This window comes from Mus caroli, unplaced genomic scaffold (assembly GCF_978045245.1).
Source record: "Mus caroli unplaced genomic scaffold, Mus_caroli_1 scaffold_4, whole genome shotgun sequence".
Lineage (NCBI taxonomy): Eukaryota > Metazoa > Chordata > Mammalia > Rodentia > Muridae > Mus > Mus caroli.
Window position 1 is genome coordinate 146,960,980 of NW_028227259.1, and position 17,048 is coordinate 146,978,027.

The 17,048-nt window shown below is 51.1% G+C and overlaps 1 protein-coding gene across 1 annotated transcript in view; it reads left to right on the forward strand.

Moving 5' to 3' along the window:
• The first annotated feature begins 1,827 nt into the window (after positions 1–1,827).
• Foxk1 (forkhead box K1) overlaps positions 1,828–17,048 on the forward strand; it is a 63,723-nt gene continuing 48,502 nt past the window's right edge. The window contains exon 1 of the mRNA XM_021162477.2: positions 1,828–2,375. Within this exon, the coding sequence (XP_021018136.1) occupies positions 1,855–2,375 (521 nt within the window). The 5' untranslated portion in view covers positions 1,828–1,854. The remainder of the gene's footprint in view (positions 2,376–17,048) is intronic.

The following is a 17,048-nucleotide window of genomic DNA, read 5'->3' on the forward strand; positions in this document are numbered from 1 at the left end:
CACAACATGAAGAACTGTATTAAAGGGTCTCAGCATGAGAAAGGTTGGAATCCACGGCTCTATCGGGTCCAGAATGGATAGGCAGGGAAGTGTGGGATTGTGAGCAGACCAAACCTCCCTTCTAGCCTCCCCCGCAGGACACTATTCCCCGCCCCCCCCCACACACACACATGCACTCTGTCGGGCATCCAGCATGGCTGTGAGCATTGCAATGATCACTGTAAGTCTGAAGCTCACCGAGGGCAAGACCTATGTCTGTCTTTATTCTCAATCATTATTTTTAGACATTCTTTTGTGTATGTTTGCACGTGTGTCTGTGTGCGCGTGCGCCCGCACATGCACAGGCGTGAATAACTGTGTGCTCCTTTATTCTATTCGTGTTTTTTTTTTTTTTTTTCCTTTTTCTTTTTCGAGACAGGGTTTCTCTGTATAGCCCTGGCTGTCTTGGAACTCACTTTGTAGACCAGGCTGGCCTCGAACTCAGAAATCCGCCTGCCTCTGCCTCCCCAGTGTTGGGATTAAAGGCGTGCGCCACCACGCCTGACTTTCTATTCCTGTTTTTGTTTTTGTTTTGAAACAGTTTCCACTATGAACGTGGAGCTCACTGATTGGCTAGGCAGGCTGGCCAATGAGCTTCAGGGATCTGTCAACCTTTTACCCAAAGCGCTGGGAAGATCGAAGCTCTCAATGGGTTTTGAAGTCGGTCCCAGGGAATGAACTCTCCTGTCCTGGGGGATGAGCGCCATCAGGCAATTTACCAACTGTGTCAGCTTCTTCAGTCATTATTAAATGTGAGAAATCGAGTGTGTATGTGTGTGCGTGCACTCCTGCGCTGCGGGTCCTGGGGGAAGACTTGGAGGAATTAGCATCCCAGTGCAGGACCTTAAATTCTCAAGGGATTCACATGGTGCCAAGTTCACCATTTAAATGTTTTCAACTAGCGTCAATCTTTGGGTGTCCATAGTCCCTAGAAACAGGCAGAACTGTTCGCCTTAAAAGGAACAAGGGGAACCAGATGTGGTGGTGCACAGCTGTGACTCCAGCAAGAATTGCGGAGCCTGAGCCAGGTTGGTCCTCAGCTAGAAGCCAGTCTGGTCTACGTACATAGACCCTGTCTTTAAAAAATGAATTTATTAATTTTAAAGGGCGAGGCTTGGTGGCACCCACCTTAATAGCTACACTCAGGAAGCTAGAACAGGAAGATTATAAATTTGAGGCCAACCTGATCTAGGTATTCAAAACCTGGCTAGCCTTGGTATGAGACAGGATCTCAAACAACAAAACAGTAACAATCAAGATGGTTCAGTAAGTAAAGGTGCTTGTCACCAAGCTTGTCGACCTGAATGTCAGAACCCCACAGGGTAAGAGAATAAACTGCTGAGAGCTGTCCTCTCTGACCATACAAACACACGTGCGCGCGCGCACACACACACACGTGGTAAAGAACCACAAATAAATAAATGAATGAATAAAATGTAATTTGCAACATTATACCAAAACAAAAACAAACAAACAAAAAAGCAAAGCACAGAAAGAGTAGCCGTGCAGAAACGATCAGCAAGGAGCAGAGACCATTTCAAGCATCCCTGGACTTTAAACTCCAGCCTCAATAGGACACCCCTAAAAACGTGATGAGTCTTAAGTACCAACCCACGCCCTTCGGGACTGGAGGAGGGGGCTCTGTGTCTCTCTGCACCCGCCCACCTCGAGTGGAAGCTGCGCGCGCAGCGCGAGGGTCCTGCGGTGTCCCGGCTCCGCTCCAGGCCGCGATCCAGCCCGGGTTTCCGCGCGCGCCGCCCCGCCCCGCCCCGCGCCGCCTCGGCCGCCACCGGAGCCGCTCGGAGCTGCGCGAACATGGCCGAAGTCGGCGAGGACAGCGGCGCCCGCGCCCTGCTGGCGCTGCGCTCGGCTCCCTGCAGCCCCGTGCTATGCGCCGCGGCCGCGGCCGCCGCCTTCCCGGCCACTACGTCCCCGCCGCCGCCGGCGCAACCTCCACCCGGGCCGCCCGCGCTGCCCGCCGAGCCCGGCCCCGGGCCGGTGCCCTCCACCGCCGCCACTGCCACCACCACCACCGCGCCCGCCCTGGTGGCCGCGGCCGCTGCCTCAGTGCGCCAGAGCCCCGGTCCCGCCCTGGCGCGCCTGGAGGGTCGGGAGTTCGAGTTCCTGATGCGACAGCCCAGCGTCACCATCGGCCGCAACTCGTCGCAGGGCTCCGTGGACCTGAGCATGGGCCTGTCGAGCTTCATTTCCCGGCGCCACCTGCAGCTCAGCTTCCAGGAGCCTCACTTCTATCTTCGCTGTCTCGGCAAGAACGGCGTCTTCGTGGACGGGGCCTTCCAGAGGCGCGGAGCGCCCGCCCTGCAGCTACCCCAACAGTGAGTACTGCGCCACCCTCGGGTCACCCCTCTTCGGACCTAGCCTGAACCCCCTGGCCACCCCTGACCTCTACCCCACCCGGCTTGGCCCCTTGTCACCCTCTGATCTCGACCCTGCTCAGCCTGAACCCCCGGCCACCCCCTGAACTCGCCTCCGCCTGGTCTGACACCTGGGTCGATCCTCAAATCTCTTATCGTTCCCACTAGGTACCAGCCCCTTGTCACTCCCTCCTCCATCTCGACCCTGCCAGGCCCTAGCCTCTCTAATCTCGACTCTATCCGGCTCTGATTCTCTAGCCATCACCCAGTCTTGCTCCCACCTAGCTCTGACCCCTGGTTACACAGATCTCCATCCCACCCGGTCCCGCTGAGCCTGATCCTTAAGTTACGGGTGATCTCACCCACCACCTGCCTCTGACCCCGTGGTTATCCTGATCTTAATCACGACCCAACTAACCCTGACTCCCCAGTTAACTCATTGGGCCCTGATCCCTGGATGGGCCCGACTGATTGGTAGGGCCAAACCCAGATCCCATTCAGCCTGAAATTCTGTCACCCTGACCCTGGACAGGCCTGAACACTTGGGTCCACTCTAACCCCTTTCTCTCTCTCTGACTCTCTCTGTCTCTCTGTCTCTGTCTCTGTCTCTCACACACACACTTGCACACTCCCCGACCCCATCTGTCTTCCACTCCTCCCACGTTGGAGCTGGCTGCTCATGATCTCCAACCCTTTCTGAACCCAGCTTATCCCTGATCCCGCCTGGCCTCAACACCTGGGGTCACTCTTGACCCCTATCCTACCAGCCAGAAGCCGTTACCCCTGACTTCCCTTAACCTGAAGGCCCTAGGGCCACCCCTAACCCTATCTCACACAGCCTACGTCTTCAGAGGTCATCTCTGACTTCGGATGGTTTGAAACCATCAGCTCACCCTGATCTCCATCTTTACCAGCTTGGACTCTCTGGGTCAACTCCAGCCCCTCCAGCCCCGAAACACTCCCCTCCTCCATGGTCACGCCCTGACCTAAACCCTGGCCAGCATCATGAGATACCACCCAGCCTGAACTAACACCACTCCTCCCCAGCCCATCGCCCTCAACCCTGATTCCATTTAGACAGAACCCCCAGGGTCACGTCTGACCTTTGCTAGTCTGAACAATGCTAGGTATGCCCCTGTGTCTGACGCCACAGGCCAGGACCCAGAATTCACTGTGAGGACGGACTGATGGATGAGCTGTGTCTCTCCCACCTGGGAGGGTGTTACCTGGGAGGTATATGGTGCAGGGGTATATGGTGAGCTGCCTTGAGGGCTGGGGGTAGGGGTGGGGGGCAGTCCATACTCTAAAGGCATGTCTGGAGGCAGAGGCTTTAAAGAGGCAGGGCAGGAAGTGCTGTGCCTCAGTTTACCCCCAGAACATGGTAGGAAACAGAGGTCTGTCCTTAGCTTGGCCCAGCTCCCAGGACACTGCCCTATGGCATTTCAGTACCATGCCTACCTTACCCTCTTCCAAGCTCCCATTATTCCCAGGTCCTTGTCACCCTGGAGGGTCCAGAACCTTAAGATCCTAGGTACTAGGAGAGAGCCATGTTAATTACTTCCTCCCCGCAGTTTCTTTTTCTAGTCAGTAATTGCTTCTACCGCTCACTAGTGTTCCTTTGACAAGGCTGACAGTCAGGTGCGTTGTGTGTCCGACTCATCACTCACATTTATAAGCACCGTCAGCGTGCAGTCTTTGCTGGGGTCATTCCCAGGTCTGGAGTACGGCTGTGCGTGTCTGCCTTCTCAGGGTCCAGACATGTTATAGATTCTGAACTGAATAACTTTGAACCCCAACAGTGACTCATCCCATTAGGGTGTGAGAGGGAATTCGACCTTCATTTCCCAGGCCTGAAAGTTGTGTCCTTGTGAAGTGAACATAGCCAGTGGGAGAGCTAGCTCATGCAAGGCTCTGGGTTCTGCCCCCAACACCAAAAGGAATAAAAAAATAAAATAAAACAAAATAAAAGCAGATTTCTTGGAAGGTTAGTAGGTCATTACATTCATTCCTGGGCCTGAGAAATCGACAGACTACCACACTATCTCTCTCTCCCCCCTTCTTAGGGGCTCTTTCTTGAGACTCAAGTTCTGGCAACATCTCAGTCTGCTATCCTGTCCTCAATCTCCAGTTCTCTTCTCAGGGTTCTTGTCCCAGCCCCTCCTGCTTCATTCTTTGTTTTTTTTTTTTGTTTTTTTTTTTTTTTTTGTTTTTTCGAGACAGGGTTTCTCTGTGTAGCCCTGGCTGTCCTGACACTCACTTTGTAGACCAGGCTGGCCTCGAACTCAGAAATCCGCCTGCCTCTGCCTCCGGAGTGCTGGGATTAAAGGCGTACGCCACCACGCCCGGCCCTGCTTTATTCTTATTGTTGGGGGTGGAGGTGCACACGCAGGAGCCAGAGGACGAAGCCACTGAGGTCCTGCTCTGAGCAGCTCTTCACCTCATTCCCTGAGGAAGAGTCTCAGATTGAACCTGGAGCTGGGTTGGCAGCCAGGAAGCCCCAGCCATCCTCCTGTCTCCAACCCCTACAGCACTGGGGTTGCAGCAGCAGGAAACCACGCCTGGCTTCTTACCTGGGTGCTGGGCATTCCAGCTGACGTCCGCCCGCCATGGGCAAGTGTTCTTACTCACAGATCCATCTCCCAGCCTCACTCACTGCCTTTTAAATAAAAGGCTTTCTTTTGCACAGAATTGTCCCCCCCCCCCCATTTGGGCAAAGTTTCAACCCATAGCATTCCCGCGCGTGTCCTGAGTAGGCTAAGGCTGGTATTTTTGAAGTGATATTGGTGTGTGCAATGCCTGGAGATCTGTGTCCTAGGAGCTGGCATGTATAGAGGGTGCATGTCTGAGCATGGTGGCTTAGCTGGCAGGGAAGTGACTTACCACTGAGCCCTGAAGCCCTTTGAATGGGTACAGAATGCCCTGTGCTCTCTCTCTCTCTCTCTCTGTGTGTGTGTGTGTGTGTGTGTGTGTGTGTGTGAGTTGTGAGTGCCCATGTATATGTATGTGTGCATGAGTATGCTGAGTGTATATATACACGTGAGCATGTGTATCTGGGTGTGCACATGAGTGTCTGTGTATGTTTGTGCATGCATGTATGTGCATGCACAAGTGAGAGCATGCACACATGTTGGGGTCAGAGGGTGACATACCTTCAGTATGAGATCTTTATCATCCTCTATCCTATTTTGTGAGACAGGACCCTTACTGACCCCGGAACCTGTTGGTTTGGCTAGACTGGCTGGCTAGCAAGCCCTGTAAACCTCCTGCCTCAACTGTTCAGAACTGAGGTTACTGGAGTGCAGCAGGGCCCCCCAGCTTTTGCTTGCATGTTGGGCACCAAGGTCGGGCCCTCAGGCTTGCTGTGCTTATCCCCGGAGCTCTCTCTCTCTGGCCCTGAGGCACACTTTCTTCTTTTCAGTTTTTATCTTGAAATGAAAATTTCATTAGTGACTTGGAAATAATGGCAGTGTTTTCTGTGCCTATCTCTTGTTTTGTTAGCCAGTTTTAACACTAATATTTGAGGTTATAAGGCCAAGCGTGGGGGTGCATACCTTAGCGGCAGATTCAACCATTGCATTACAGCTTTGTTGACTTAACCACTGCCTGCTTTCAGCGCGCTCCAGTAGCTCCACGCTTGGCAGTTTTGTCCCCTGTGGACACCCACACTGATTCCCAAAGCAGCCCGGATCCTCAGCTGCCTTCTCCCTCCCCCTCAGGATAGCTGACAGTGACGGCCATCTCTATGGGTGAATTTGCACGCACCACACTCTCCTAGGCGTCTCCCACACAGGAGCAAAACCAGAATCTAGCCCCAATTGTTGCTAGAAGCATATCTTTTCAAACCTTCAGTGCTTTCAATTACTGGTGACAGGGAAAGTGTCTCCTGTTGTGTTTGATCCTTGGGTGGAGAAACACCCAGAGCTGCCAGGTAGGGAGTGTGCCTCTGTGGCACTGAGTTTCAAGGGTTCAAGCCTAGGGCTTTGCATGTGCTAAATAATAAGCAAGCACAGAGCCACATGCCCTCAGCCCCTCACTGGGGGATTCTAGGCAGGGGCTCTACCACTGAGCCACACCCAGCCCCACACTGGGGGATTCTAGGCAGGGGCTCTACCACTGAGCCATGCCCAACTCCTCACTGGGGGATTCTAGGCAGGGACTCTACTACTTAGCCACACCTTCCTGTCCTCTTTTCACTTTTATTTTATGACAGTTTCTTACTAGGTTGTCCAGGCAGGAGGCCTTGAACTTTGAATTTCCTGCCTATTTTTGCAGAGTATCTGGGATGATAGGCATGCATCGCCAGGTCCTATTTGTGTTTTGAGATTGATTCAGCCTCTTTCCTGGGTGAGCTTCAGTGTGCGTGTGTGTGCGCGTGTGTGTGTGTCTGTCTGTCTGTCTGTCTGTCTATGTTGGTGATGATGTCTGTCTGCTTCTTTTTACTATTTACTTTGGAATTGATTGTTAAACTTGACAGCTGCCTTTGTTGCCACAGCAGAGTGCGTGGTCTGGAGTCCTCTGCTTAGGCTCATTAAGGGATCAGATTTTCTCCCCAGTTCTGAAGAAACAAAAAGTAAAACCACACACACTGGGTACTGAACCTCAGCCCCTGGAATCCAAGGTTGCTGTCTTACAGCCACCCCGTACCTTCCTCCCCAGTTCTGCTCAATCTAGAAGCCAATCACAGGCGTGGAGCCGCCCCGGGGAAGATAAGGATCCCTTAAGAGAAAGGTCACCACAGTGGCTCACCTCACCTAAGAAATCAACAGTGGGTTCTCCTGCTGGCAGCACCCTCTCAGCTCCACTGCCCCATGAAGGTCTGATTTCTCACCCTGGAGTGACTAGAATCAAAGTCATAGGCTGTCTGTCTGTCTTCTGTCTCTTGTGTGCATGTGAGTCCTTGTGGCTGTATATGGGGCACATGTGCACACGTGTATGAGTAAGGGGGGACAGGTCACCTTTGGCTGTCGTTCCTTAGGAGCATCCTCGTCCTCGCCCTCGTCCTCCTCCTCCTCTTTTTCTTTTTTGACAGGGTCTCTCACAGACCCTGGAAACTGGAGCTCATCAATCAGGCTAGCCTGGCTTTTGGGTCCGAGGGGCCGTCCTCTCTCTGTACTGAGATCACAAGCTCACCCTGGTTTTTACCGAGTCTTTCCGGACCGAACTCAGGTCCTCGTGCTTATACAGAAAGCAGTGTCCCCACTAAGCCACGCCCCTCCCCAGCCCTGGAGGATTCCCATCCACCTTGCATGCGTCTCACTCTCGCTCGCTGACTGCTGTGTTGAAGGAACAGGGTCATTTGTCCCCAGAAGTTTCCACAACTCCTCATAAGACTGAATTTTAGACACAAGCAGACCTTCACTTTATCGTACCTGCAAGTGGGTGTTGACCCCAGAGATTGGATCAAATTTCAGTTTGATTTTTATCTTTTCTTTCTGCCTCTTACTGGTGTTTGGTATGACTATCGGGAGACAAAACTGTCTTTATCAGATTAGATTCTGTGTGCACCGGGAAGCAAGTCTGTGTGTGAGAGATCACACTCAGATCCTCTTGCTTACTTGGCTTTATTGACTGAGCTGTCCCACCCCCACCCCACACTCCTTTATTCTGGCGAGCCCTGAACTCACCATATGACTCAGTTAGGCTGACTTCAAACTCCTGATCCTCCTGCCCCAACCTCCCAGTACTGGGGTGACAGGCGGGTGGCACCCTGTCAGCAGCTCTTGGCATTGGTTAGGAGTTATCTGAGCTGCTCGTGTCCTCACTAGGACCCTCATGTGCCTTTGGCTACCAGCGTAGGGTTGTCAGGGACTTTGCCTCAGGGAGAAGGGTGGCAGTCACAGATCACAGTGATTAGACTCAAATCCCGGTAAAATATAACCATATGTCACGGTGGCTTCGCTACCTAAGGAATTGCTTCAGATCTATGAAAAGATACTTGACAGAGCTTTGCCATTTCCAGCTGGTCAGTTGACTGTAGCCAATCAGTTGTTAAGCAACTAGTTAGCAGCTGGACGTGTTGAAATCCGTTTGAAAAGGCCTGACTCCTTGAAGACAGACAGTTCCTCGGACTTCTCCTCATTGCATAGCATCACCAGGGCTGACCACAGCATCCCCCTTTGCCTGCATCCCCCTACCCTGGTGCCCCCCATACTTTCCAGGGGGCTGCTGGGTGGGGGCAGATTGGTCAGGAATGGATGTCAGCACAAAGCATCATTTTGCCAGTTGCTATAGGAGAGCATGTCTACTCAGACTCTTTCCGGGAGTCAAAGCTGGACCATGTGGGGACTGGGGTTTTGTTTATCCGGGTCTCTCTGGAGGCAGTCTGGCATCATGCAGAAGGAAGGACACTAGGAGGGCAGCAGAAACCAGCCACCTGGGAGAGGGGATAGTCCCACTGGTCCTAGGGGAAGTCCCACTGGAGTGGGGAAGAGCCATGGGGGTGGTGTGGGTGACTTGGGTTTGGTGGAGGAGGGCTGGGGTGCAGCATGCTTGGAGCTGGGGAGGGATTGCTGTTGCCTGGGCAATCCTGGGGTCAGGACTTGCAATACAGCCCCCTTCTAGGGAAGGGCTTCCTTCCATTTGTTGGGAGGCACCTGCTGCTGGGTGTCAGGCTTGTCAGTTCTGCTACACTGTGGTCTGGTTACGAAGTTCCTTTCAGAAGGTCTGTGGGGGCCTAGGTCTGCAGCACAATCAAAGCCCTACTTCCCTCTCAGGACTGCATAAACCAGGTGTGATGGTGCACACCTGCAGTCTAGTGCATAGAGGCCGGATCAGGAGTTTATGGCCGGCCTCAGCTACATAGTGAGCGCAAGGCCAGCTAGGTTACAGGAGACCCTGTCTCCAAAAAACCAAAACAAAAAAGTTTGCAGGGATGTAGTTCACTGGGAGCTGGCACAACGAATCTGTGCTAAAAATGTAATCCGCTCAATTTGGACTGAAGACTCTAGGCGATCGCCTTGGGAACAGGAGTTGTATAAATCCTTTTCTGATAAGATGGGGTATCATGTAGCCCAGGCTGGCCTCCAGTTCCTCTGTAGCCGAGGATGACTTTGCACTGATCTTTCACCTCCCTACTGCTGGGATCCCAGATGCACACCACCACAGCCAACAGTTCATAGCTGTCCATCTGTCTGTCTACATAACTTATATAGTAATTATATAGTATAGAATTTTCACCGTTGGTCCATAGGAAAGATGATGTTGGTCGTGTAATGCGACGTAACAGAGTTTGCACTGAGCATACAGAAGCTTTGTGAGCAGCTATAGACCATGTGGAGACATAATGGGGGTCTTATTTGATGTTTTTGGAAAAGACTGGGCTCTGTTTTGAAAAGCAGAAACGAAAGCAAAGGAGGTGGGGTTTGTCGTATTTGTTGTTTTTGCATCTTGTGAATGGGATAAACTTGCTAAATTAATGACAACTCAAATTGCAGCCATGCCTCATTTCCATAATTACCCTACACTTGAGGCATTTCATATTAAAATGAGGATTATAGGGAAAAGTGCTTTTGCTTTGGTCTCCTGGAAATGGGCCCTGTTATCACTGGCTCGGAGATCCTGTAGTCATTTTAAAGCATTCTTTCTCCAAAGTTTCTAGCTTCCTGGTTAAACGTTGCCAGCCAATGAGAGAGAGAGACAAAGAGAGAGAGACAGACAGACAGACAGAGACACCCCGTGAGCGCATCCATGGCTACATAGCAAGTTTGAAGCTGGCACAAGCTACGGGAGACCTTGTCTCAAACAAACAAACAAACAAACAGAAGACCTTATTCTAGGAACACACACCACATCCCCCAGCCCCACCAAACCAAAAACTTGGATTTGGCCAGATATGGTAGAACATGGTGGTTGCCCGGTCGCTTGGGTAGTTGAAGGAGGAGGATCTTAAGTGGCGTACTAGTGGGCCAGCCTGGGCTGCATAGATAAGCCTGTCTCACTGAAGCCTCGGACTCAGAGTGAGACCCGTTGTGCTGTTTGAATTGTGTTGTCAGTTTTGGGTCTTTTAAATCTTATTTTATTTATTATTATTGTATGTGTGTGAGCATATGCATGTGTTTGTGTGAGTGTGTATGTTTGCACAAGCGCATGTGGTGCATGCCACAACACATGTGTGGAGGTCAGAGGACAGTATCCAGGGATCCCGTGTTTCCTTCTACCCTGGCTCCTGCAAGAGAGCTCAGGCCAATAGACTTGCAAGGTGACTGTGGTTTTTGTTTTTGTTTTAACCTCCAGAGCCATTGTAACAGTGCAGCCACTGCAGTTTTATTGTGAGCCTCCTGAGCGGCTAACATATGTAAGCCAGCAAGACTCACAGCTGCTTTGGCTTTCAGTCTGCTTCAGGGTGTGAGAAAGATTCGGCCACACAACACTGAGGCTGGAAATGAGGGGCTTGTCGGATAGTTGGATAGTCAGATAGTTGTGCCTGCCCCTGGCTTTTATCTCTCACTAGGCAGGACTTGACCAGCAGCTTCTTCAGGGTTCATCGCAATGCAGGACCTGAGCCAAAGCTGTGGGCCAGTGGTCAGTGCCTGCATCACCCCGCCATAGCTCACGTTGGGAATCACTCCTTCAACCCCACGTGTGGTTTTATAACACCATGCGTTCATTCCCCAGAGTAATGGCAGACCTCATCTGGACTGAATAAAGAAAAGGTTATTTTGCCCTAGGTTCCTTGCATAAATTTAGTCTCCATGAGGCTAATAAGACATGATTTTTTTTAATGTCAATCTTAATAGGAACAAGCCCTTTGATATACACAGCTTTTGTTGTTCTTTCTGAGGTGGGCTCCCAAGGACCTCCTGTTACCTGAGCTGGCCTCAAACTCATCAGGTAATTAAGCCTGCCCTGGGGGCTGAGGATGTGGCTCAGTGGGTGAGTCCGCGCCTAGAATCCCCCAGGGAGGGGCTGGGGGCGTGGCTCAGTGGTGGAGCCCCTGCCTAGAATCCCCCAGTGAGGGGCTGGGGGCGTGGCTCAGTGGTAGAGCCCCTGCCTAGAATCCCCCAGTGAGGGGCTGGGGCGTGGCTCAGTGGTGGAGCCCCTGCCTAGAATCCCCCAGTGAGGGGCTGGGGGCGTGGCTCAGTGGTAGAGCCTCTGCCTAGAATCCCCCAGTGAGGGGCTGGGGGTATGACCTAGTGTCCCTGCCTACCATATAGAAGATGCTGGATTTGGTCTTCAGCACTGAATTCCTTGTGTCTAGCTGGAGCTGTGTGCAGTCTTCTCTGTGGTCCTGCAAGGTACCTGTGACAGACACTGACTACAGTTGCCTCCAGGTCCTGGGCAGCAGATAAACCAGACGTATAGGCAACATAGGGTACCAGGACAAGAAAGCTCTTTTGGGAGTGTCACCTCCACCATGTGACAGGCCATGGTGGTGTGACACAAGAGGAGTCTCATTGTGTTACCAAGAGGTCTTAGCTGGAAGGCAGTGATTCAAAGTGACTTGTGAGCTTAGCAGCTCTTTGGACCTCACGTAAGTGGAGCAGGATCAGGCTGGAAGTCACCTACCTGCTGGCCCCTCGCCACCGAGGTTGCAGAAAAGGAAACCCTGCAGAAGCCAGAGAACTCCTCCCTTTTCCCTGGGAAGTTCAGATCCAGTCTGCCTCACAGCTAGGGTCCTCCTTTGAGAATGAACCTGGGCCTGGAGGTGGTGGCGCACACCTTTAATCCCAGCACTTGGGAGGCAGAGGCAGGTGGATTTCTGAGTTTGGGGCCAACCTGGTCTACAAAGTGAGTTCCAGGACAGCCAGGGCTACACAGAGAAACCCTGTCTCGAAAAACCAAACCAAACCAAACCAAACCAAACCAAACCAAACCAAACCAAACCAAAGAGAGAGAGAGAGAGAGAGAGAGAGAGAGAGAGAGAGAGAGAGAGAGAATGAGAATGAGAATGAAACTGGAATCGAGTATCCTTCCCCCAGAAATGTCCAGGAGTATCCAGCCGCCTTTGGTTGCAGCCCCATCAGCCAAGACCCTGGTTTGGTTCCAGCACATAGACCATGGATCGAGGCTCAGCTTCCCTTTCTGAGTGGCTTTTCTCTATAAGTTACAGAGTAGATTTATTTTCCCTGGCTCGCCTACCCTTAGACTGACTAGCCAGGGATGCCGTGGAGAATCTAGAACTTTCTCAGATGCAGGCTGTGCCCTAGTGTCCTTGCGGGCCACAGGTTCCCAGGCTGCTGAGCACAGCCTCAGTTTATCCTGTCACAACAGAGGTTTGTTTTTTTTTTTTTTTTTTTCACGTGAAGATCCTTCTGTCTTCATCTCCCATTTCCCCAAAGGAGCCTGGAGTTAGATGCCTTCTATCCATGTCTGGCTTTATGTGGGTTCTTGGGATTCGAACTCAGATCCTCACACTTGTATGACAGTCACTTCACCTACCAAGTCATCTCTTTAGCCAGGAACTGTTTTTGATAATGACGTTCATCCTGGGCATCTCAGTCCATTTGAGTCCAGCTCCTCAGCACCTCATCCTTGCAGATGGTAAGATTCTTTGATAGGTAGGAGGCTGTTGTGTGTCTGCCTGTTCCTGTCAGCCTTCCATGCCGGGTGTATTCACGTAACAGGCTGTTGGTGGTGTTGGGGTGTTGTGCTTACTTTTTAGGTAGGTTCTCTCCATGCAGACCAGGCTGGCCTTGAACTCATAATCCTTCTCTCAGTCTTCCAAGTGCTGGGTTATAGGTATGTACCACCATGCCCAGATGCCGGACGAGCTTTCATGGTGCCCTTGCTTTTAGCTCACTAGCCCTACCATGGGCAGGTGAGTAGGTGTTGGGATGAGAACTGGCTGTTGCCGGAGAGTCTCTCGAGGTTAGAGGCTTGCTGCCTCTGGAGATGGAGCCAGCCCCAGATTGCCCTATGCACTTCAGCAGAAGCTGCATCACTGGTGGCTGACAGGGAAGAGAATGGCCAGGGGCAGCCGAGCTCACTTCCACTCACGGCTGTGAGCAGAGCTTGGCCTCTCGGGAAGGGCAGTATGCCCAAACGGAGACAGCAGCTCACTGGCTATGGCTGAGCAACTGGCCAGTCTGTCTGAGATCAGGGGAGCCAGTTGCAGCCTGCAGGCCAAAGCCTGCCAGCTGCCTGTGTTTGTAAATAAAGTTTTAAGGACAGGCATGGTAGCGCCTTCCTGTAATCCCAGTACTTGGAAAGCTAAAGTAGGAGGATGTGAATTTGAGGCTAGCCTGGGCTACAGAGTGAGACCACCCCCTTCTCCTTGCCTCTTTAAGACAGTGTTAGCCGGGCGTGGTGGCGCACGCCTTTAATCCCAGCACTCGGGAGGCAGAGGCAGGCAGATTTCTGAGTTCAAGGCCACCCTGGTCTACAAAATGAGTTCCAGGACAGCCAGGGCTATACAGAGAAACCCTGTCTCGAGAAAAAAAAAAAAAAAAAGACAGACAGTGTTATCCTTGCATACTACCTATGACTTTCTGGATTGGCTAAGGTTGCTTAACTGAGATGGCCTGTGTGGCCTAAGAAACAGCTTTTAGGCTCTGCTCCTGGCCCCACCCCCAGCTACTCCTGACTCCACCTCTGCCACCAATCATTTCCTCTCCAGCCAGGACATTTTACTGAGACTAAAAATCCTGGAAGTGCCAGCTTTCTTTATGTACTGCTTCCAATTCTCTTGTCTCACTTATACCCAAATTTAGTTTTGTTAGCAGAAGGGGGGGAGAGAGAGAGAGAGAGAGAGAGAGAGAGAGAGAGAGAGAGAGAATGTATGTATGTATGTGTGTGTGTGTGAGAGAGAGAGAGAGACAGACAGACAGACAGATAGACTATTCATTCATTTATTTGTAGTGCTAAGGATTGAACCTCAGGACCTTTCGAACCTTAGCCAGGAGACATACAACCAAATGGCCCCTCTTGTGCTCCGGGAATATCAGGCCTGCAGCACTGGACTTGGCTAAGTGTTGTACTTACTGTCACAACCTTCGGTGCCTGTTACCCACAACAGATCTTCAGCCTTTTAATTTTTAATCTTTATTGACCATGACAAAACAGAAAGCAAAACAAAATTTAAAAAAAACCAAGCCAGATATTTTATAGGATTGCCCAATGAACGCAGTTTCAGTTTTTTTCTGAGTGGATAAAAGGGCTGATTAGAGTCAGGCTTAGCATCTTCGGCAAGGAAGGAAAGGGCCACACACCTCCGGATGGGGCTGATAGCCCTGGAGTCCGTTTCTGACTGCAGGAATGCTCTGCTTTCTACCAGGCAGTTACTGTGTCTTCTTTTGTAGTTAATAAGTGACGCTCGAGCCTTAACCCAGTGGAGGATAGTTTGTATCTGTCTAGTCTCACTTACTTGCTTCTAGTAACAGTTTTACAAACCCCCTGCATGTGTTTCCTAGTCTTTATCTACAAACAATGATACTTTTGTTTCTTTCTTCCACTGTTTCTTTCCTTGTTCTGGTTGGATGGGCTGGAGCTCCGAAATCCCTTTGGGTAAAGAGCCTAGGCTAAGGGACTCCTTTCTCTCAGCCAGCTGCAGTAAGAGGAATCCATGGAGACATTCCACAGCAAATGCAGATTTCACGGCTGCAGATCTGCTTCCTGGGCTGGGGAGAGAAGGCTTAGTGGATAACGGCACTTACTGCACCCAACAACACCCAGGTTCAAAGCCCCTGAACCCATGTAAGAAAGTTGGATGCAATAGAAGGTCTGTAACCCCAGCAGAGCTCTCAGAACAGGAGAGGATCCAGAACAGCACCCAAAGGTTATCCTCAGACCTCCACCTAGAATACACTTACCCACAACTGACAACCTCCACCCCCAAAATACACACACACTCTCGAGCACACACACACACACACACACACACACACACACACACACACACACACACAGAATGAATTAATGAACTGATTGTTTAAAAAGGACTTCTTAAACCCTGCTTGGTAACAAGCATAGGTCATAATAGTCCCAGCACTAGATATGTGAAAGTAGGAGGATCCAGAATTAAGTAGTTACCCTTAGCTACAGAGTGAGCTGTACCAGCCTGGGCTACATGAGGCCATGTCTTAAAAAAAAAAAGAAAGAAAGAAAGAAAGAAAGAAAGAAGAAAGAAAGAAAGAAAGAAAGAAAGAAAGAAAGAAAGAAAGAAAGAAAGAAAAAGAAAGAAAGGAAAAAGACAGAAAGAAAGTCAACAAACTAAAGGCTTTCTTCCTAGTCAGTTACCGTGTAATACATCTGATACCCTAGCTATTCACAAAGTCAAGGCAGAAGGACTGCTTGAACCCTGGAATTCAAGGCCAGCCAGGACCATTATACAGCCAGACCCGAAGTAGCCACTTCCTTCAGGAAGCCTTTGGTTAGGTCCCATGGAAACCACCGAGCCTAGTGATACCTTGTAGTTATATGCATCTGATGTTCAGTTAAGCTTGGGCACTGTTACAGGACCATGGTGTTCTTGGCTGCTTTGGTAGCCTGAGTATATATATATATGCTGGTGTGTGTGGCACAGGGCTGCCCAGTGCTTTGCAAATCCTCACTGAGAGTGTCATAAGCAAGAAGGGGAGGGCTGAGTGTGGAAGAGGCTGATCACTTAGCTTGTTCCCTTTCCTTCAGCCAACCAACCTACCTTCCTTCCTTCCTTCCTTCCTTCCTTCCTTCCTTCCTTCCTTCCAGGCATGGATGGTCTGGTGGCCTAGGTTGCCCTCATATTCCATTGTAGACTTAGGCTGTCCTTGATGTCGTGGTCTTCCTGACTCCCTCTACCAAGTTCTGAGATTACAGGTATTTATAACCACGCTTGGCTTCCCGTAGTGCTTGCAAAGTCCCGTAGATCAGGGAGCATCTTGGAGGAAAGGGATCGGGGGTTGGAGGCCAACCTGGATGGCGCAGTGTGTACCAGACTAGTGAGATCCATGTGTATGTAGCAAGACCATGTCTCCAAAACACAAGACGGATCCAGGTTAAAGCCAGGTGTCATGGTGGCACATGGATTTGTGGACTACCTGGAGGATGGGCTGGGCTTCTCCAAGTTCCCTGCCAGCCCAGAAGCATATCAGAGTCACAGAGGCTGGTCCCTTCCTGGCGTTTCTGGAGCACTGTATGTGTAGCAGTTTATCTGGAGCCTGGGGACTTAAGAGTGCAGAGAATTTGAGAAGATATTCGGGCTTACCCTGGATTCTCTTGAAGAGCTTTTTAAGGCCTCCTGGATTTCTGGGCCTGGGTGGGATGGAGAGGAGACAGAAGGCAGGTGCTACAGAGGTCAGCCATACCATCCTGGAGGGTTCTCATGGGTGCTTTGTGAAGGGAATGGGATTGACTGAACCATTCCTGTGTATCTGAAGGCATTTAATTCAACAGAATGCATGAATAGATTAAGGAGTTTTGATTATCTGCTAAGAGCTCATCCTGGCACACGGATATGCATGTTTGTCAAGCCCTGTGCTTTTGTTTTGGTGTGTGTGTGTGTGTGTGTGCGCGCGCGCGTGCACGCGTGCACAACTATCTTTGTTGTGTGATGTGTATGGGGCCTGACTGTGCCACGGTGTATATCTGGAAATCAGAGGATAGTCGTGAAATTTTTCCTCCCACCTTTCTGTGGGTTCCGAGGATCCGACTCTAGTTGCATAGCAAGCACCCTTACCAGCCGAGCCATCTTGATGTCCCAGGCCTGCCATTTTTGTGTCT